The 22,499-nt window shown below is 42.1% G+C and overlaps 1 protein-coding gene across 1 annotated transcript; it reads left to right on the top strand.

The window, feature by feature from the left end:
* Positions 1-519: 519 nt before the first annotated feature.
* On the top strand, positions 520-22,269 carry LOC139543902 (stAR-related lipid transfer protein 7, mitochondrial-like). The gene is made up of 8 exons (XM_071350420.1): positions 520-1,117; positions 1,374-1,537; positions 16,916-16,965; positions 17,310-17,420; positions 19,104-19,186; positions 19,351-19,450; positions 19,580-19,664; positions 20,279-22,269. Exons 1-8 carry the CDS (start codon positions 657-659, stop codon positions 20,443-20,445), a joined length of 1,221 nt encoding a protein of 406 aa, XP_071206521.1. The 5' UTR covers positions 520-656; the 3' UTR covers positions 20,446-22,269.
* The last annotated feature ends 230 nt before the right edge of the window (positions 22,270-22,499 follow it).

Consider the following 22,499-nt stretch of genomic DNA (forward strand, 5'->3'; position numbering starts at 1 on the left):
GGTTAGGTTTTAAATCAGATTTTAAGAAGATAAATTGTAGTAATATGCGGGTTTTAGCCATGATTATGACTTTGTGGCTGTGGTAACTAGGGACAAATATGTCGACTGACTTCGATGTGTAAGAAAAACGTGATGCTGGTTATTGCACGGAGTTGAACGTACGATTAAATTGGTGAGCTAGCTAATAATAGAACCGAATGGACGACTATTAAAAACAATAGTAGTTTATACGACTATTCATAAACTGTACATTGTGCCTGCTGTCACTCAAATACCATCGGTTCAATGGTGGTACGTTAGCTGGTGCTTGTCTCGTGCTCTTGAATTGCGTAGCTTAGCTAACAAGCTAATGTCAAATACAGTTTGAGACTTGGTTTTATACTTTGTCATCTCTTAGGCCTTTAAGCTAACAACATAACCACCTAACGTTAGAGTAATCTGCATCTTTGGCAGTGTTTGCTTATGTTATATAAATGATTCGTAGTTAGTTAATTTCCCATCAATACTGACAGCGTTACAATTGACATTGTTGGTAACAAATGTTACAAATACACCACAGATATCGCGCGTGATAGGAAAGTTAACTAATAGGCGTGCACTTGCTTTAATTAGCTGTCACTTCTAGTGGTCGAACTTACTCTTGCACAATCAGCAGAATGTTTCAGTCTACACCACGGCAGCTTATAAAATTATGTGTAATCAGTGTATGTGCTGTTAGGTTTCAAAGCAGTAATACAGTGAGACAGGGGATTGGCAAGAGCAATGGCAAATCCGAAACCACGACATGGATGAGAAGACGCATGGGCCTGTTGTTATCATGGCTCCAGAGATCGGGGGTGGGCACCAGTAAAAAAGTGGCGTCTGACAATAAGAAGCAAGACTTGCTATCATTTTTTGCCAACCATTGTAGCTTTGTGACAGGCCAGAGGCTTCGACGCGCCTATCAGATTGGAGGGCTTAACGCAAACCTATACTCAGAGCGAACTAGGTGGACCCTGGTAGGAAGCATATGGCGTCGACTCCAGAGCAAGCACGCTTCCACGGGGAAGCTTGTGGCTGCACTGGCCGGTGTCTTCCTGTGGGAGGACGAGAAGGTCCGAGATGAAGAACTACACAGGTAGCGACACGCTGTTACTTCCAACTCTAAATGAGAAACATATTGTTGTGCATATAATTGTACACTGTTATTATTTGCCCAATTGTTTACATAATGCAGGCGTGGAATGTTAGGACTACCTTTATTTCAACCTTGTCCTTTAATGTGAAAGCAGGCAGTATGCTTTGCATGTTGAGTGTTTAGAACCTGTATATACAGCAACACCAGTACATGTCGCTTGTTATGGTAAGAACTCTAACTCTGCTCACTTCCAAAGGTGTGGACTAGAGCTCCAAGCTTTGGAGTCAGTGAAGAATCTGAGTGCATCCTCAGAGAAGGCTGAAGGGCAGGTGGAGACAGGCTGGGAACTTGTCATGGAGAAGAAGAATTTCAAAGTGTGGAGGCGGCCAATTGAGGGAAGCCACTTGTGTGAATACAGAGGTAAGCCTGCATTGTCACAAATCTTTGACACCCAGAACATGCAGTAAACCTTTCCTTTGTGACTACCGTAATTCCGGACTATAAGCCGCTACTTTTTCCCACGCTTTGAACCTCGCAGCTTATACAATGACGCGGCTAATTTATGGATTTTTACCGCTTTCACAAGATTCATGCCGCCAAAAAACTGAGCACCGTCACATAGTGTGACGTAAATCGAGCGCGCTCAAACTTCCCATCATTCTGATTACGGTAGTCATTTTGTCACCCTCATCATGACAAAGACACAGAGAAATGCATATGATGCAGCTTTCAAGTTGAAGGCGATCGATCTGGCTGTTGGAAAAGGAAATAGAGCTGCTGCACGGGAGCTTGGCCTTAATGAGTCGATGATAAGACGTTGGAAACAGCAGCGTGAGGAACTGACTCAGTGCAAAAAGACAACAAAAGCTTTCAGAGGGAAGAAAAGCAGATGGCCCGAACTAGAAAATTAGCTTGAAGACTGGGTCAACACACAGAGAGCAGACGGCCGAGGTGTTTCAACTGTGCAGATCCGACTGAAAGCCAAAACAATCGCCACCGCAATGAAGTTTGAGGATTTTAGAGGTGGACCATCGTGGTGTCTAAGATTTATGAGACGTAAAGGCCTGTCCATCAGGGTACGGACGAGTCTGTCAGCAGCTCCCTCCCGACTACGAGGAAAAAGTTTCAAACTTCCGCAAATTCACTGATGCAAAGATAGCGGAGCATTCCATCGGCCCGCACGACATCATAAATATGGATGAGGTTCCTCTGACGTTTGACCTGCCTCTCACTCGGACTGTCAACAGGAAAGGCGAATCATCCGTCACGCTGAAAACAACTGGGCATGAAAAAACGCACTTCACCTGTGTTCTGAGCTGCACGGCATCGGGAGTAAAGCTTCCACCGATGTTGATTTTCAAACGCATGACGATGCCAAAAGAAAAATTCCAGAGAGGAATTGTTGTGAAAGTCAACAAAGGATGGATGACGGAAGGCCTAATGCATGAATGGCATACGGAGTGTTACGGCAAGCGACCGGGAGGATTCTTTCACAAGAACAAGGCATTGCTCGTGTTGGACAGCATGAGGGCCCACATAACAGATTCTGTGAAAGAAGCCATCAAGAGGACAAACTCAATTCCAGCTGTGATTCCTGGGGGCACAACAAAGTATTTGCAGCCACTCGACATCAGTGTAAATCGTGCATTTAAGGTGGCGCTCCGTGTCCAGTTGGAGGCTTGGATTACAAGTGGGGAGAAATCCTTCACTAAAACGGGCCGCATGCGAAGAGCAACTTATGGTCAAGTCTGCCAGTGGGTCCTGACAGCGTGGAGCATTGTCAAAAAATGCACTATCATCAACGGGTTTCGAAAGGCTGGACTGCTGCGTGTTGAAGAGGGCAGCATGAGCTCAGCGGGGAATTTGCCTCCGGATGAAAGTGACGAGAGCGACAATGAAAACGATCCAACATCGGATGAAGCAATTCTGAGGCTATTCAACTCCGACACCGAAGGAGATGACTTCAGTGGTTTCAGTGCACAGGAGGAAGATAGTGACCAATGACTTTCTTGGTAGGCTACTGTTTACTGCTATTTTTTTTATTTTTGTTACAAGCCGTGTTTCGTTAAAGCCTATTTATTTTTGTTACAAGCCGTGTTTCGTTTAAAAGCCTATTTATTTTTGTTACAAGCCGTGTTTCGTTTAAAGGCTGTGTAAAGTTCATTTGTTTCAATGTACCGGTAGGCACCTGCGGCTTATAGACATGTGCGGCTTATTTATGTACAAAATACATCTTTTTTTTAAAATTCAGTGGGTGCGGCTTATATTCAGGTGCGCTTAATAGTCCAGAAATTACGGTATATGGTTTTTCATCGTTTCATCAACCCTTTGATGTAGATTTGCACTCTTTTTCATTTTCTCTTTTTGTCATGATCATCTACATGTCTGAGTTTAATCAAGGGCTGACCCCATTTAGTTGACTGGTCGATTGTTTGGTCGATAGGCTGTTGGTTGTCCAAGATTTCTATAGTCGAGCAGTAGCAAAAACTAATGGTGTACAAGACACCTGTCTGAGTGAACTGTGGAGGGCGTGGGGATGGCACTAGGGCTGTCCCCGACAAAAAAAAGATATCCTTGTTGACCGAAAAAAATTTATATCATCTTTGTTGACTGAAACTCGTCTGATTTAAATAAGACATGCCTCGAGGGAGCCAGAGATCTAGATAACCAGAAGAAAAAGAGAAAAAAAACAACCTGACCAAACTATTCTCCTCCTGCTGGCTTGTGCAGATTCTGAAATTACTCTCCTGAAGTTGCCGGTAATAGGCAAAACGAGGAGTCTGCAACCTTTCTCATGTGGAATGCCAATTTATCTTACCATTTCTACCGATCTGCATGCCAGTTATGGTTTTCATATGCACATTTTCGTGGAATGTAATTTATAATAACGTCTTCATATCTCTAATATGTGGTTCATCAAAATTCTATCCAAATGGAAATGAAACAAGCCTAAAAAGTAACATATATTGCCAACTGTTTTAAAAAAGCCTACATAAAGCCAAGAAATTAAAACATTGCAGGCTGCAGATAGAATATATCCTGATTTAAAAATAAATATCCTATAAATCACATTGGCTACACATGACCTGTCTGCAACGAACTTGAAACATTGTATCAACTATTAACTTGGGTCCAGCAGAAGCTTGTACTAGTGAACTTCCAACATTGTATAAAATATTCTGTGCACTCAGTTTCCTGCACCAGTGAGCTCGGGACACACAGCTGTAGGCTATTTGCGCAAGGAATAAGAAGCAGTGCTTGACTTGGGCAGGAGCTCAGTACTGGCACCTCAACATTTCTACTGCTTGAGCTCCTGTTCTTCTTATAGAATATAAGAGCAATGGTAAGAAGTAGTCAGGTAGGGCGATTTTATGACGTTTCCACTGAATCAGAGCATGACATTTTTCCCCTTTCACGCTGAGTGGTTATCGAAAGGGAGAGAGCTGGAAAGAATTTTCAAATACATTGAGGAACTATTGTAATTCTCTATTGTAATTCTCTAATGTAAAAACAGACTTAATTTGCTTGCTGTTTGAGGTGAAGAAAACATTACTTTGAGAAGCTCCACAGGTTATTAGTGGTGGTGCATTAAGCCATTCAGAAATAGTATCCAATCCCAAAATGGGCACATTCTATATGCCTACATTTAAGCACAGGCCAGGTAGCCTATAGGCCTACTTGTAAGCATGCGCATCCTAACTCAACATTGGCAGGAGCGCACTAAACAAAAGAAAATTACTAAATTGACAGAACTTGTAAATGGAATGAAATAAACCAAAAGCTCTTTCTTACAAGTGTAGCATAGGTTGTGCACTCTGAAAACAATGTCCACTCCGACAATGATAACGGGAAGACGGGAATAATAATATTGAATGTATTAACAGAAATGACCGTAGCCAAAGAAACAAACATTGTAGATTGGAAATGATAGGAATTTCCAATCGGTAAATGTACTAGAGGTCGACCGATTAATCGGAATGGCCGATTTAATTAGGGCAAATTTCAAGTTTTCATTTGGACGCCGATTATTATTTTTTTTATATATATATATTTTTATACCTTTATTTAACTAGGCAAGTCAGTTAAGAACACATTCTTATTTTCAATGATGGCCTAGGAACGGTGGGTTACCTGCCTTGTTCAGGGGCATAACGACAGATTTTTACCTCGTCAGCTCGGGGATTCAATCTTGCAACCTTACGGTTAACTAGTCCAACGCTCTAACCACCTGCCTCTCATTGCACTCCACGAGGAGCCTGCCTGTTACGCGAATGCAGTAAGGAGCCAAGGTAAGTTGCTAGCAAGCATTAAACTTAAAAAACAATCAATCAATCATAATCACTAGTTTAACTACACATGGTTGATGATATTACTAGTTTATCTAGCGTGTCCTGTGCTGCATATAATCGATGCGGTGCGCATTTGCGAAAAAGGACTGTCGTTGCGCCAACATGTACCTAACCATAAACATCAATGCCTTTCTTAAAATCAATACACAAGTATATATTTTTAAACCTGCATATTTAGTTAATATTGCCTGCTAACATGAATTTCTTTGTCACATCTCTTGCAACAGATTCAGGGTATATGCAGCAGTTTGGGCCGTCTGGCTCTTTGTGAACTGTGTGAAGACTATTTCTTCCTAACAAAGACAGCCAACTCGCCAAACGGGGGATGATTTAACAAAAGCGCATTTGCGAAAAAAGCACAATCGTTGCACGACTGTACCTAACCATAAACATCAATGCCTGTCTTAAAACCAATACACAGAAGTATATATTTTTAAACCTGCATATTTAGCTAAAAGAAATCCAGGTTAGCAGGCAATATTAACCAGGTGAAATTGTGTCACTTCTCTTGCGTTCATTGCACGCAGAGTCAGGGTATATGCAACAGTTTGTGCCGCCTGGCTCGTTGCGAACTAATTTGGCAGAATTTTATTATGACGTAACATTGAAGGTTGTACAATGTAACAGGAATATTTAGACTTATGGATGCCACCCGTTAGATAAAATACGGAACGGTTCCATATTTCACTGAAAGAATAAATGTTTTGTTTTCGAGATGATAGTTTCCGGATTTGACCATATTAATGACCTAAGGCTCGTACCCACTGGCTCCAGGTCATCTACAAGGCTATGCTAGGTAAAGTGCCGCCTTATCTCAGTTCACTGGTCATGATGGCTACACCCACCCGCAGCACGCGCTCCAGCAGGTGTATCTCACTGATCATCCCTAAAGCTAAAACCTCATTTGGACGCCTTTCCTTCCAGTTCTCTGCTGCCTGCGACTGGAACGAATTGCAAAAATCTCTGAAGTTGGAGACTTTTATCTCCCTCAACAACTTTAAAAATCTGCTATCCGAGCAGCTAACCGATCGCTGCAGCTGTACATAGTCCATCTGTAAACTACCCACCCAATTTACCTACCTCACCCACCATACTGCTTTTATTTATTTACTTTTCTGCTCTTTTGCACACCAGTATCTCTTCTTGCACATGATCATCTGATGATTTATCACTCCAGTGTTAATCTGCTAAATTGTAATTATTCGATTTATTGCCTACCTCATGCCTTTTGCACACATTGTATATAGATTCTCTTTTTTTCTACCATGTTACTGACTTGTTTATTGTTTACTCCATGTGTAACTCTGTGTTGTCTGTTCACACTGCTATGCTTTATCTTGGCCAGGTCGCAGTTGCAAATGAGAACTTGTTCTCAACTAGCCTACCTGGTTAAATAAAGGTGAAATAAAAATAAAAATAAATAAAATTTCTGTGTTATTATGTTATAATTAAGTCTATGATTTGATAGAACAGTCTGACTGAGCGATGGTAGGCACCAGCAGGCTCGTAAGCATTCATTCAAACAGCAATTTTGTGCGTTTTGCCAGCAGCTATTCGCAATGAAGCATTGCACTGTTTATGACTTCAAGCCTATCAACTCCCGAGATTAGGCTGGTGTAACTGATGTGAAATGGCTAGCTAGTTAGCGAGGTGCGCGCTAATAGCGTTTCAAACGTCACTCGCTCTGAGACTTGGAGTAGTTGTTCCCCTTGCTCTGCATGGGTAACACTGCTTCGAAGGTGGCTGTTGTCGATGTGTTCCTGGTTCGAGCCCAGGTAGGAGCGAGGAGAGGGACGGAAGCTATACTGTTACACTGGCAGTACTAAAGTGCCTATAAGAACATCCAATAGTCAAAGGTATATGAAATACAAATCGTATAGAGAGAAATAGTCCTATAATTCCTATAATAACTACAACCTAAAACTTCTTACCTGGGAATATTGAAGACTCATGTTAAAAGGAACCACCAGCTTTCATATGATCTCATGTTCTGAGCAAGGAACTTAAACGTTAGCTTTCTTACATGGCACATATTGCACTTTTACTTTCTACTCCAACAATTTGTTTTTGCATTATTTAAACCAAATGGAACATGTTTCATTATTTATTTGAGGCTAAATTGATTTTATTGATGTATTATATTAAGTTAAAATAAGTGTTGATTCAGTATTGTTGTAATTGTCATTATTACAAATACATTTGAAAAAATCAGCCGATCAATCGGTATCGGCTTTTTTTGGTCCTCCAATAATCGGTATCGGCGTTGAAATATCATAATCGGTCGACCTCTAAAATGTACTACTGGTGATATGTAATGGCGAATTGATAAACACAAACAGTCAAACACAACAATTCACAATGAAGTTATGAAAAAATTATGTGCACAAATATGCGGCAGAGCGCATTCTGGAGAGAGAAGTGCATTGTGCATCTGGGCGCATGGTCAATCCGATGTCTGCATTGGTCATGCAGCCTTTACGGTCATATGGGCTCAGCAGAAGTCAGGGCATTCATAATTCTTGTGTGTTGTGGAGCAGTGTAGAGCTGTTGTCAAGGAAGTGAGATTTTGTTTTCTACAGGATATACCGCCCAAAATCAGGGAGGTGCATGGCGATGTGGTACGGAGCTCGATTTCGCCTCTGCATGCCTCTGGAGGCTCTGCAATTGCATCACACCCTCGATAAGGAGCCTCCTACCACATTTTCGTGTCAAGCATGAATTGGCTTTTAGTCTAGGGCGCAGCAGTGGATTAGTTCACTGAGATGAGCGCATATATACAGTTGAAGTCGGAAGTTTACATACACCTTAGCCAAATACATTTAAACTCAGTTTTTCACAATTCCTGACATTTAATCCAATAAAAAATTCCCTGTTTTAGGCCAATTAGGATCACCACTTTATTTTAAGAATGTGAAATGTCAGAATAATAGTAGAGAGAATTATTTATTTCAGCTTTTATTTCTTTCATCACATTCCCAGTGGGTCAGAAGTTTACATACACTCAAATAGTATTTGGTAGCATTGCCTTTAAATTGTTTAACGTGGGTCAAATGTTTCGTGTAGCCTTCCACAAGCTTCCCACAATAAGTTGGGTGAATTTTGGCCCATTCCTTCTGACAGAGCTGGTGTAACTGAATCAGGTTTGTAGGCCTCCTTGCTCACACGTGCTTTTACAGTTCTGCCCACAAATTTTCTATAGGATTGAGGTCAGGGCTTTGTGATGGCCACTCCAATACCTTGGATTTGTTGTCCTTAAGCCATTTTGCCACAACTTTGGAAGTATGCTTGGGGTCATTGTCCATTTGGAAGACCCATTTGCGACCAAGCTTTAACTTCCTGACTGATGTCTTGAGATGTTGCTTCAATATATCCACATTTTCCTACCTCATGATGCCATCTATTTTGTGAAGTGCACCAGTCCCTCCTGCAGCAAAGCACCGCCACAACATGATGCTGCCACCCCCGTGCTTCACGGTTGGGATAGTGTTCTTCGGCTTGCAAGCGACACCGTTGTCCTCCAAAAATAACGATGGTCATTATGGCCAAACGGTTCTATTTTTGTTTCATCAGAACAGAGGACATTTCTCCAAAAAGTACAATCTTTGTCCCCATCTGCAGTTGCAAACCATAGTCTGGCTTTTTTATGGCGGTTTTGGAGCAGTGGCTTCTTCCTTGCTGAGCGGCCTTTCAGGTTATGTCGCTATAGGACTCTTTTTACTGTGAATATAGATACTTTTGTACCTGTTTCCTCCAGCATCTTCACAAGGTTCTTTGCTGTTGTTCTGGGATTGATTTGCACAACATGATGCTGCCACCCCCGTGCTTCATGGTTGGGATGGTGTTCTTCGGCTTGCAAGCATCCCCCTTTTTCCTCCAGAATGCTGAGGTAGCCATGCTGGTTAAGTGTGCCTTGAATTTTTTTATTTATTATCACTGACAGTGTCACCAGCAAAGCACCATTACACTACCTCCATGCTTCACGGTGGGAACCACACCATTCACCTACTCTGCGTCTCACAGAAACATGGCGGTTGGAAGCAGAAATCTCAAATTTTGACTCATTTTCCCCGGTCTCATATCCATTACTCGGGTTTCTTGGCCCAAGCAGGTCTCTTCTTCTTGGTGTCCTTTAGTAGTGGTTTCTTTGCAGCAATTTGACCATGAAAGCCTGATTCATTCAGTCTCCTCTGAACAGTTGATGTTGAGATGTTTGCTACTTGAACTCTGAAGCATTTATTTGGGATGCAATCTGAGGTGCAGTTAACTCTAGTGAACTTATCCTCTTCAGCAGAGTTAACTCTGGGTCTTCCTTTCCTGTGGCGGTCATCATGAGAGCCAGTTTCATCATAGCGCTGATGGTTTTTGCATCTGCACTTGAAGAAACTTTCAAAGTTCTTGAAATTTTATAGATTGACTGACCATGTCTTAAAGTAATGATGGATTGTTGTTTCTCTTTGCTTATTTGAGCTGTTCTTGCCATAATATGGACTTTGTCTTTTACCAAATAGGGCTGTCTTCTGTAAACCACCCCTACCTTGCCACAACACAACTGATTGGCTCAAACGCATTAAGAAGGGAAGAAATTCCACAAATGTATTTTAACAAGGCGCACCTGTTTATTGAAATGCATTCCATGTGACTACCTCATTAAGCTGGTTGAGAGAATGCCAAGAGTGTGCAAAGCTGTCATCAAGGCAAAGGGTGGCTACTTTGAAGAAAATAAAATATTTTTATTTTTTATTTTTTTACTTGTTTTGGTTACTACATGATTCCATGTGTTATTTCATTGTTTTGATGTCTTCACTATTATTCCACAATATAGAATTATTATTATTATTATTATAACCCTGGAATGAGTAGCCTACTGATTCCGTGAGCACCAAGCCTCACACAACCACATGTTGGACAAGCAACTTCACAAATTCGTCAGTTTTTCATCTTTGCTATGCTGTAATGAAGGCTTTACACTTTTTTTTTGTTAGACCAGCCTCTGGTATTATTTATAATTGATTTAGTGTTTACGCTGTTCCAAATTGTCAGAAATGTTGTTAATAATAACCCCCCTTTTTCCTTTGATCATTATAATAAGTAATGTCGCTATCATTGGTAGGTTTAGTATAGCAGCCTTGTATAATCACCATTGAGCTGTATGCCGAAGAGCACATCCTGTTTAGTCTTAATACTGTAACTTAGGCATATTTCAATACTTTTATAGGCTACTGTATCAGTCTTTTTTCGTTCATGTCATCGCATATCATACAAGTCATTCATGATTTGAAATGCAGTCAAGCATTTGTTTTAAAATAACAAAGCGACATTACGCTAATTATTCAAACAATAAATAGGCCTAAGCCGTTCCATTTCGGAAGTTGTATTCACAAATGAATGCAACTTCTTAGTCTTTGCTGTAATAAAGGATTTAAAAACATACATTACAACAGACTCTCTGGTACGCTTATTTATTTAGTGTTTACATTGTTCCAAATGGTCAGAGAAATTATATTGTAATCTAACAGCACCTGTTTGGCAAACAGCGCTTGCTCCTTACCTTCTTTTTCTTAATCTCCAGTATTTTCCTCAGCTAGTCAATTTTATTCCACACCTGATTTCCCCTTTTACCTCCTGAGCAACCAGTAAAAATTCCCTTATTTCGAGTTTGTCACGTCATCTGCATCCATTTTGCTGTTACAAATCAAATCAAATAATTTTATTTGTCACATGTGCCGAATACAACAGGCACCACCTTACCATGAAATGCTTACTTACAAGTCCTTAACTCTGTTTCTTAAACTGCATTGTTGGTTAAGAAAATATTTACGACCTAAAGTTTTAAAAAATCTAGTCAAAGTAACACAATAAATGTACATACAGTGGGGAGAAGAAGTATTTGATACACTGCCGATTTTGCAGGTTTTCCTACTTACAAAGCATGTAGAGGTCTGTAATTTTTTATCATAGGTACACTTCAACTGTGAGAGACAGAATCTAAAACAAAAATCCAGAAAATCACATTGTATGATTTTTAAGTAATTAATTTGCATTTTATTGCATGACATAAGTATTTGATACATCAGAAAAGCATAACTTAATATTTGGTACAGAAACCTTTGTTTGCAATTACAGAGATCATACGTTTCCTGTAGTTCTTGACCAGGTTTGCACACACTGCAGCAGGGATTTTGGCCCACTCCTCCGTACAGACATTCTCAGGTTTCGGGGCTGTCGCTGGTCTATACAGACTTTCAGCTCCCTCCAAAGATTTTCTATTGGGTTCAGGTCTGGAGACTGGCTAGGCCACTCGAAGACCTTGAGATGCTTCTTACGGAGCCACTCCTTAGTTGCCCTGGCTGTGTGTTTCGGGTCGTTGTCATGCTGGAAGACCCAGCCACGACCCATCTTCAATGCTCTTACTGAGGAAAGTAGGTTGATGGCCAAGATCTCGTGATACATGGCCCCATCCATCCTCCCCTCAATACGGTGCAGTCGTCCTGTCCCCTTTGCAGAAAAGCATCCCCAAAGAATGATGTTTCCACCTCCATGCTTCACGGTTGGGATGGTGTTCTTGGGGTTGTACTCATCCTTCTTCCTCCAAACACGGTGAGTGGAGTTTAGACCAAAAAGCTCTATTTTTGTCTCATCAGACCACATGACCTTCTCCCATCTTCAGACAGGCCTGGACATGCGCTGGCTTGAGCAGGGGGACCTTGCGTGCGCTGCAGGATTTCAATCCATGACGGCGTAGTGTGTTACTAATGGTTTTCTTTGAGACTGTGGTCCCAGCTCTCTTCAGGTCATTGACCAGGTCCTGCAGTGTAGTTCTGGGCTGATCCCTCACCTTCCTCATGATCATTGATTCCCCACGAGGTTAGATCTTGCATGGAGCCCCAGACCGAGGGTGATTGACCATCATCTTGAACTTCTTCCATTTTCTAATAATTGCGCCAACAGTTGTTACCTTCTCACCAAGCTGCTTGCCTATTGTCCTGTAGCCCATCCCAGCCTTGTGCAGGTCTACAATGTCCCTGATGTCCATACACAGCTCTCTGGTCTTGGCCATTGTGGAGAGGCTGGAGTCTGTTTGATTGAGTGTGTGGACAGGTGTCTTTTATACAGGTAACGAGTTCAAACAGGTGCAGTTAATACAGGTAATGAGTGGAGAACAGGAGGGCTTCTTAAAGAAAAACTAACAGGTCTGTGAGAGCCGTAATTCTTACTGGTTGGTAGGTGATCAAATACTTATGTCATGCAATAAAATGCAAATTAATTACTTAAAAATCATACAATGTGATTTTCTGGATTTTTGTTTTTGTGTCTCTCAGTTGAAGTGTACCTATGATAAAAATTACAGACCTCTACATGCTTTGTAAGTAGGAAACCCTGCAAAATCGGCAGTGTATCAAATACTTGTTCTCCCCACTGTAACAATAACGAGGCTATATACAGGGGGTACCAGTACCGAGTCAATGTGTGGGGGTACAGGTTAGTCAAGGTTATTTGTACATGTAGGTAGGGGTAAACTGACTATGCATAGATAATAAACAGCGAGTAGAAGCAGTGTTAAAAACAAAGAGGGAGGGGGTTCAATTTAAATAGTCCGGGTGGGTTAATTGTTCAGCAGTCTTATGGCTTGGCGGTAGAAGCTGTTAAGGAGCCTTTTGGTCCTAAACTTGGCATTCCGGTACCGCTTGCCTTGCGGTAGTAGAGAGAACAGTCTAGGACTTGGGTGACCTGGAGTATTTGACATTTTTTGGGGCCTTCCTCTGACACCGCCTAGTATATAGGTCCTGGATGTCAGGAAGCTTGGCGCCAGTGATGTACTGGGCCGTACACACTACCCTCTGTAGCGCCTTACGATCAGATGCTGAGCAGTTGCCATACCAGGCGGTGATGCAACCGGTCAGGATCCTCTCGATGGTGCAGCAATGTAACTTTTTGAGGACCCATGACAAATCTTTTCAGTCTCCTGGGGGGGGAAAAGGTGTTGTCGTGCCTTCTTCACGACTGTCTTGGTGTATTTGACCATGATAGTTTGTTGGGGATGTGGACACCAAGGAACTGGAAGCTCTCAACCTGCTCCACTGCAGCCCCGTTGATGTTAATGGGGGCCTGTTCGGCCCTCCTTTTCTTGTAGTCCACGATCAGCTCCTTTGTCTTCCCCACATTGAGGGAGAGGTTGTTGTCCTGGCACACTGCCAGGTCTCTGACCTCCTCCCTATAGGTTTCCCCCTCAGTGATCAGGCCTACCACTGTTGTTTCCTCAGCAAACTTAATCATGGTGTTGGAGTCGTGTTTGGCCATGCAGGTGTGGGTGAACAGGGAGTACAGGAGGGGACTAAGCACACACCCGTGAGGGGCCCCAGTGTTGAGGATCAGTGTGGCAGATGTGTTGTTGCCTACCCTTACCACCTGGGGGGGTGGCCCGTCAGGAAGTCCAGTATTCAGTTGTAGAGGGAGGTGTTTAGTTCCAGGGTCCTTCTTTTAGCAATGAGCTTTATTGGTGCTATGGTGTTGAAAGCTGAGCTGTAGTCAATGAACAGCATTCTCACATAGGTGTTCCTTTTGTCCAGGTGAGAAAGGGCAGTGTGGAGTGCGATTGAGATGGAGTCATCTGTGGATCTGTTAGGGCAGTATGCGAATTGGAGTGGGTCTAGGGTTTCTGGCATGATGGTGTTGTGAGGCATGACCAGCCTTTCAAAGCACTTCATAGCTACTGACTTGAGTGCTATGGGCGGTAATCATTTAAGCAGGTTACCTTCGCTTTCTTGGTCACAGGAACTATGGTGGTCTGTTTATGTAAGTATTACAAATTTGGTCATAGAGGTTGAACATGTCAGTGAAGACACTTGCCAGTTGGTCCACGCATGCTCTGAGTACATGTCCTGGTAATCCGTCTGCCCCAGCGGCTTTGTGAATGTTGACCTGTTTTAAGGTCTTGCTCAGATCAGCTACAGAGAGCGTGATCACACAGTTGTCATGAACAGCTGGTGCTCTCATGCATGCATCAGTGTTGTTTATCTCGAAGCGAGCATAAAAGGCATTTGGCTCATCTGGTAGGCTCGTGTCGCTGAGCAGCTCGTGGCTGGGATTCCCTTTTTAGTCCGTAATAGTTTTGTGTAGCCGGTGTAGTAGGATTCAATCTTAATCCTGTATTGACGCTTTTTCTATTTGATGGTTCGTAAGAGGGTATGGCGGGATTTCTTATAAGCATCAGGATTAGTGTCCCGCTCATTGAAAGCTTCAGCTCTAGCCTATAGCTCGTTGAGGATGTTGCCTGTAGTCCATGGCTTCTGGTTGGGAACTGTACGTACGGTCACTGTGGGGACGTCATCGTCGATGCTCTTATTGATGAAGTCGGTGACTGAGGTGGTGTACTCCTTAATGCCATTGGATGAATCCCGGAACATATTCCAGGCTGTGCTAGCAAAACAGTCCCGTAGCATCCGCGTCATCTGACCACTTCCGTATTGAGCGAGTCACTGGTACTTCCTGCTTTAGTTTTTGCTTGTAAGCCGGAATCAGGAGGATAGAATTATGGTCAGATTTGCCAAATGGTGGGCGAGGGAGAGCTTTGTCTGTGTGTGGAGGAAAGGTGGTCTAGAGTTATTTATTTTGTTTTTTTCATATGTGGCATGCTGGTTGAAATTAGGTAAAATTAATTTAAGTTTGCCTGCATTAAAGTTCCCAACCACTAATAGTGCCGCTTCTGGATGAGCATTTTCTTGTTTGCTTATGGCCTTATACAGCTCGTTGAGTGTGGTCTTAGTGCCAGCATCGGGTTGTGGTGGTGAATAGATGGCTACGAATAATATAGATAGTGTGGTCTACAGCTTATCATGAGGTATTCTACCTCAGGCGAGCAATACCTCCAGTCTTCTTTAACCTAGTGTTCAGAATTTGCTGTAACCAATTCATTGATGTGATTATGATATGCTGTAGGTCAGGCCCTATTGGTCTCGTGCATGCAATGCATACATGTGTCATGGAAAGAGAGCAAGGGTTGAGGGAATAGGGAATGTTTTAACTAAACAAATTAGGGATTTCAGTAAAATAACTTAATTGATTGGACATGATTTGGAAAGACAAACACCTGTTTATATAAGGTCCTACAGTTAAAAGTACGTGCCAGAGAAAAAACCAAGCCATGAAGTCAAAGGAATTGTTCGTAGAGGTCCGAGACAGGATCTGGGGAAGGGTACCAAAACATTTCTGCAGCATTGAAGGTCCCCAAGAACAGTGGGCTCCATCTTTCTAAAATGGAAGAAGTTTGTAACCACCAAGACTTATCCTAGAGCTGGCCGCCCGGCTAAACTGCAATCGGAGGAGAAGGGCCTTTGTCAGGGAGGTGACCAAGAACCTGATTGTCACTCTGACAGAGCTCCAGATTTCCTCTGTGGAGATGGTTGTCCTTCTGGAATATTCTCCCATCTCTGCAGCACTCCACCAATCAAGCTCAGTAAAAGGCACATGACAGCCGCTTGGAGTTTGCCAAAAGGCACCTAAAGGACTCCATGAGAAACAATATTCTCTGGTCTGATGAAACCAAGATTCAACTCTTTGGCCTGAATGCCAAGCATCACGTCTGGAGGAAACCTGGCACCATCCCTACGGTGAAGCATGGTGGTGGCAGCATCATGCTGTGGGGATGTTTTTCAGCGGCAGGGACTGGGGCACTAGTCAGGATCAAGACAAAGATGAACGGAGCAAAGTACAGAGATCCTTGATGAAAAACTGCTCCAGAGTGCTCAGGACCTCGGACTGGGGCAAAGGTTCACATTCCAACAGGACAACGACCCTAAGCAACCACCAAGACAATGCAGGAGTGGCTTCGGGACAAGTCACTGAATGTCCTTGAGTGGCCCAGCCAGAGCCCAGACTTGAACCCGATCGAGAGACCTAAAAATAGATGTGCAGCGACACTCCCCATCCAACCTGACAGCGCTTGAGAGGATCTGCAGAGAAGAATGGGACACTCCTCAAATACAGGAGTGCCAAGCTTGTAGCGTCATACCCAAGAAGACTCAAGGCTGTAGTCGCTGCCAAAGGTGCTTCAACAAACTACTGAGTAAAGGGTCTGAATACTAATGTAAATGTGATATTTTCAATTTAGTATTTTTTTCTACATTTGCAAAAATTTCAAAGCCTGTTTTTGCTTTGTCATTATTGGCTATTGTATGTAGATTGATGAGGGTGGAAAAAACAACTTTAATTTTAGAATAAGCCTGTAAAGTAACAAAATGTGGGAAAAGTCAAGTGGTCTGAATACTTTCCGACTGCAGTGTAGTTGATTTGATTAAAACACATAGGATGTGTCTATATATGGGAAAATACACGTTTTAAAAATTGACCAACCGATTGTTCGAAAGAACAATGGTAGACCATGGTCGAAGATTTTTCTTTTGTCGGACATCCCTGGTGTCATCATTAAGACCCCTTTCCCTCCTCTTTTCAGTTTTGGGTTCTTATAACGACGTCACCCCCCGACAGTTCTTCAATGTCCAGGTACTAAGCTAGTTTCCTTTATGCTAACTGTCTAAATTGCTTAATTAATTTAATGCAGCAAAAAAAACACATTTGTGTGCAAGAGGAAACTTAGTGCTTTTAATGAACCTGTAGAAAAATGTGTGGTGTGACTTGTATGTGGATTCAGCACCAGATTCCCTGTATGTTCATACGCTCCTCTTGAGTGTCTATGTCCCTATTTAGCTCTTGTTGTTGTCTACTTACCCAACTGCACTTGGTGGAGTGTAAGGTTTTTGTGCAAGTATGTAGCTCTAGGTGTTGTATGTACGTGCTATATTACGCCTCTGCTCCTCTCTTGTCTCATGCTCTGCCCTTTGCCCCAGTTGGACACGGAGTACAGGAAGACGTGGGATGCTCTGGTTCTCAAGCTGGAGGTGGTGGACTGGGACGTCAACACAGGCTCAGAGGTTGTGCACTGGGCCACACGTTTCCCTGTAAGTTTCCCCTGCCAACTCGCACACTAAAAATGCAGAACTCATGCTTATCATCAAAGTCATGCACTTATGATATGCCTCAGTGGTTTCTCTCTGATGTTACAAAGTAACATTTGTTGACTGTTGTGAGTGCTTCATGTTCTTGCCTTGCTCATGATGCTCTCAATTTGATTATTACAGATACTTGCAAGCAGACAGTATTGCAGGAGTTCCCGAACTATTTTGTCCCACGACCCCATTTTGATATCTAGAAAGTCTTGTGTTCTCCACCAAAGTAAAATAAATGTAATTAACAGCCAATGTTTACTTTTTATTTGGGGCTATGGCAGTCAATTGAAAACATTCTAACAGTATTTCTGATTTGTACTGTCAACTTACCATCATATATTTTTTTATGTGGGGCTATTACAGTCAATAGCAAATTAGGAGACATAGTCTGACATTATCTCACCACCACTAATGAGATGGGTGTGGCTTGATGCATGTCGCACCTGAGCTTCTCAAAGTCAGGGAGGTGGTTGACAGTGCTCACGTCATCTCTGCTGTCACATCCAACCTGGATTGATATTTGATTTTAATGCAAAAGAGAGCACTGAATCCAGTTTCACACAGATATGAGCTTGTGAAGGGTAGGCTACCAGGAGTTTTATGGTGCTTTCAAGACAACTGGGAGCTTTGAAAAATACGAGGTCAAATCATGACGTCAGTGATCTTTAGGTCAGAGCTCTAGAAAGAGGCCCAAGTTTGCGAGTTGGATTTCCGAGTTAGATGACCGTTCCCAGTTGTTTTGAACATGGCATTAATGCTCAGTTCCCACATATGCTGAGCACTTGTTGGCTACTTTTCCTTCACTCTGCAGATGTTATTCTGGGTCTTCCTTTCCTGTGGCGGTCCTCATGAGAGCCAGTTTCATCATAGCGCTTGGTTTTTGCGACTGCACTTGAAAACTTTCAAAGTTCTTGAAATTTTCTGGAATGACTGACCATGTCTTAAAGTAATGATGGAATGTCGTTTTTCTTTGCTTATTTGAGCTGTTCTTGCTATAATATGGACTTGCCCTATTTGGTTAGACCATCCCTACCACCCCTACTTTGTCACAACACAACTGCGTGGCTCAAATGCATTAAAAAGGAAAGAAATTCCAAAAATGTACTATTAACAAGGCACACCTGTTAATTGAAATGCATTCCAGGTGACTACCTCATGAAGCTGGTTGAGAGAATGCCAAGACTGTGCTAAGCTGTCATCAAGGCAAAGGGTGGCTACTTTGAAGAATCTCAAATAGACCAATCAAATATATTTTTGAATCAAAACTACTTTTTTGGTTACTACATGATTCCATGTGTTATTTCCTAGTTTTGATATCTTCACTATTATTCTACAATGTAGAAAATAGTACACATAAAGAAAAACCCTTGAATGAGTAGGTGTGTCCAAACTTTTGACAGGATTTTTTCAGAATTTTTCAGAAATTCTTTGGAAATTCTCCCGTGAATGCATTTACATATCAGGCGACCCCACATGGGGTCATGACTCGTAGCTTGGGAACTGCTGCAGTATTTTATGAAGCAGAAGCAATGTTTCCCTGATTTAAGGGCTGTGTCGTAGGTCACAGATGGCAACATGTAGTTGTATCCTACATTTTATATTGTATTTTTGATTTGTTGGATTATCTTCCCACAGTATCCCATGTACTCGAGGGACTATGTTTATGTGCGTCGCTACAATGTTGATGTGGAGAATAATCTGATGGTCCTGATCTCCAGGTGAGGGTTGACTTCATGTAAAATAGTTATATTTAAATACAAATGTGAGGTAATTTTGTATCACTTTTTTTCCCCACTCAGATGCTTGGAATCTTATTTATATTTTTTTATTTTTTTTACTCTCCCTCTTCTCCCTTTTTCTCCCTTTTCTTTGTGTCATTTAGAGCAGTTCAGCATCCTGGAGTCCCAGAAACTCAGGACTATGTCAGAGTCCACTCATACCAGTCCAAGATGGTCATTTGCCCTCACAAGTCCTTTGATGAGGTGAATACAGAGGCTATCACAAGACAACAGATAATCTTACCCTATAGTGACGTATGCTTTTTGTTCTATGCTTGTTGTGTGCATGTTAGATTACAGTATCTGACCTTGTCATGTCGTCCTGACCCACAGAATGGCTTTAACTACCTTCTGACCTACAGCGACGACCCTCAGACCGCCTTTCCCCGCTACTGTGTGAGCTGGATGGTGTCCAGTGGTGAGTCCTCATACTCCTGGTTTCTCTTCACTGAGCTTAATGATTATCCCCAAGTGTAAACTGGATGTAGTAATTGTTAGAATATCAAACAAAAGATATGGGATTTTACAGGAACAGCCTTCCTTATTCAAAAGGACAGCCATCTGTTCATAGTAAATGTGCGTACTGTCCTTACATAGTCAGATATTTCTTTGAAGCGACACAGCAGAAGTGCTTCACTGAAGGGCAGTAGGGCACGAAAGGAACCATCAATTCACAGTGATCTTTCCATCAAATGCAGCCACTGACTATGCAAAACTATTATATTGACCTAACTCAATGGAGAGGGATATTTTTGGGGGGTTGTTGCCTGCGGTAGCTGGGCTACAGTTATTGGCTGATTCTTCAGCATGATCCACAACTTGATCTGCTGGTATTGTAGCTCACTGCTTTGCTTCTTGGTCTGATTTACTTTTATCTGGATGGAGAGTCACCTTGGGTTAGAGTATTCAATCAAACCCTTTAAAAGGAAAAAAGTAGGTAATTGAGGTCTGCAGTCTCCACTGCCATGAGTGTGATTTGCCCTGTGGTTGTATGTTATCCTGGTCATCAGCTTTTGCCCTCCTCACTCATAGGTATGCCTGACTTTCTGGAGAAACTGCATACTGCAGCCCTGAAGGCTAAGAACCTGGAGGTAGGGATCTATGATTATGCCAGCGCCGTGAAGTCCAACGACACCAAGCACCAGCCCAGCCAGGACCGGCTTGGGGACAACACGCGCCCTGGGCAGATCTACGCCTAAGGGACTTTTTTTTTTTTTTTTTGCAGGGTTGAGGAGGGTAACCTGCACCTGCTTGCATACAACAACCTTCAAAACACAAGCTTTTGGACACAAGTGGTGATGGGATATCAAATGAAGCTGGAATATACATACGTTGAAGATATGCCGTACTCGTGCTATACTGTTGCTATTTGAGTGGTTATAATGGTCAAAGCCATATTGATAACATAATTGTCATGAGAAGCTTAAACTGTACCAACAAGAGCCTTTGAACCCTTTGGAGGAAGGACTTCTCTTTTTCTGCCAGGAGAATTGCCATTGGAGCTTTCTGCCTTGAAACAATAGTGCTAGACAGCCAACATCCTGAGGGGAGAGGTGTCCATCATGCCTCCTTTTGTTAACTAGCTGCTACACCAACTAGCGAGACTGCACCAAAAATATTACCCCTATAGAGATGTTGCCAAAACATTGTTTCACACTCCATCCAACATGTCTACTAGTTTCTTCCAACCACCTTGTTTGTGTTCCTTATTTGGTCATATCCGCACTGAAATAGCTCGCTGTAAAGGCTTAGCTACTTGCATGCATGCATAGTTTGTTTATACAACCGAGAAAGAAGAACATCTATAAATAAACACGCTGTGATACCGGGAACTCAAGGAACATGCTTTGTAGCTGAATGCACATTGACTTCCACAGATGAGTGGATTTAAGGGCTCTAGTGGTCTCTTTTTCACGTTATGGGATTAGTGATGTTTTTGTCTGCAGAACTGAGGTTTCTCACTTTGTCTGTCACGCCTTGTCTGTGTTTTAAACTGCCAGGTCACTTCTAACAGCTTTCTGAAGATTACCAGTGTCTTCCTGTCCAAGGTGTCTTATGGCAACTGCAAAATCCTCTATGGGGCAAATGCTCTTGCTGGTTTTTGTTTTACAAGCATTGCAGTTCCCCTCCACTCGTCCATGTTTTATGCCCTGATCCAAAAATTCTATAAAAAATAAGCATGTGTGTTCTTGTGCCACCTAACTATCTGCTTTCCAATGGAATGGATATTTACATTATCCAGAGTGACTTACAGGAACAATGAGGGTTAAATGACTTGCTCAAGGTCACATGGACAGATGTTTTTCACATAGTCTGCCCTGGGATTTGAACCAGTGACGTTTTGGTTACAGGTCCTACACTCTTAACCGCTAGGCTAACTGCTGCCCCCATGACTGTGACTGAATAACTGTACTTTGTCCTGAGTACAAAGTTCAAAGTAATGGAACAGGCATTATTAAGACAGACTGCTTGATAGTTTGCACTGCAGAGGAAGATGTTTGTGTTTGCTCAGCTGTTACTGTACCTTCACAGTGAAAGTAGCCTTACTTATAGTAGTGCAACACTTTTTCTATTACTGATGAGCTTTGGAAGGCACGTGTTTAGTAACATCATGTGCCCTTTGCATCCTTGTGTGTGTGTGGATATGTCTAATATATTTAATGTTTTTTTTCCCAGTCTGATATATTAGCTAGTTCCTTCTGGTGGACCAAGGGGCATGAATGTGTGCTCTGTGGGATAGATAAACACAACATGTGACTTCTCTATTCATAGCTTGACAATCTGGTACAATTTGAATTAACACCTATTTCTGTGTGATATTTTTTTTCCTGTGTGTTGCTGATATTGGTTAAAACAGGTTGTTTTTTTTCAGTGAAAGTTTCATGAATTTATGGTTCCAGTATACAGTACATGCGTGACTACAGTACATGAGTGACTGCAGTTCCATGAAACAGATTGTTGGTAGTTCACCATTACTGAGTTAGAAATGTAAAAGTGCATTAAAAACAGTTGTGGAAAAAGTACCATTGTCATACTTGAGTAAAAATACCTTAATAGAAAATGACTCAAGTGAAAGTCACCCAGTAAAATACTACTTGAGTAAAAATACTTGGTTTTTAAATATACTTCAGTATCAAAAGTAAATGTAATTTCTTAAACATACTTAAATATCAAACGTGAAAGAATTAATCATTTCAAATTGAACATATTAAGCAAACCAGGCGACACCATTTTTCTTGTTTTAATTTACGGA

This window comes from Salvelinus alpinus, chromosome 18 (genome assembly GCF_045679555.1).
Source record: "Salvelinus alpinus chromosome 18, SLU_Salpinus.1, whole genome shotgun sequence".
NCBI classification, from domain to species: domain Eukaryota; kingdom Metazoa; phylum Chordata; class Actinopteri; order Salmoniformes; family Salmonidae; genus Salvelinus; species Salvelinus alpinus.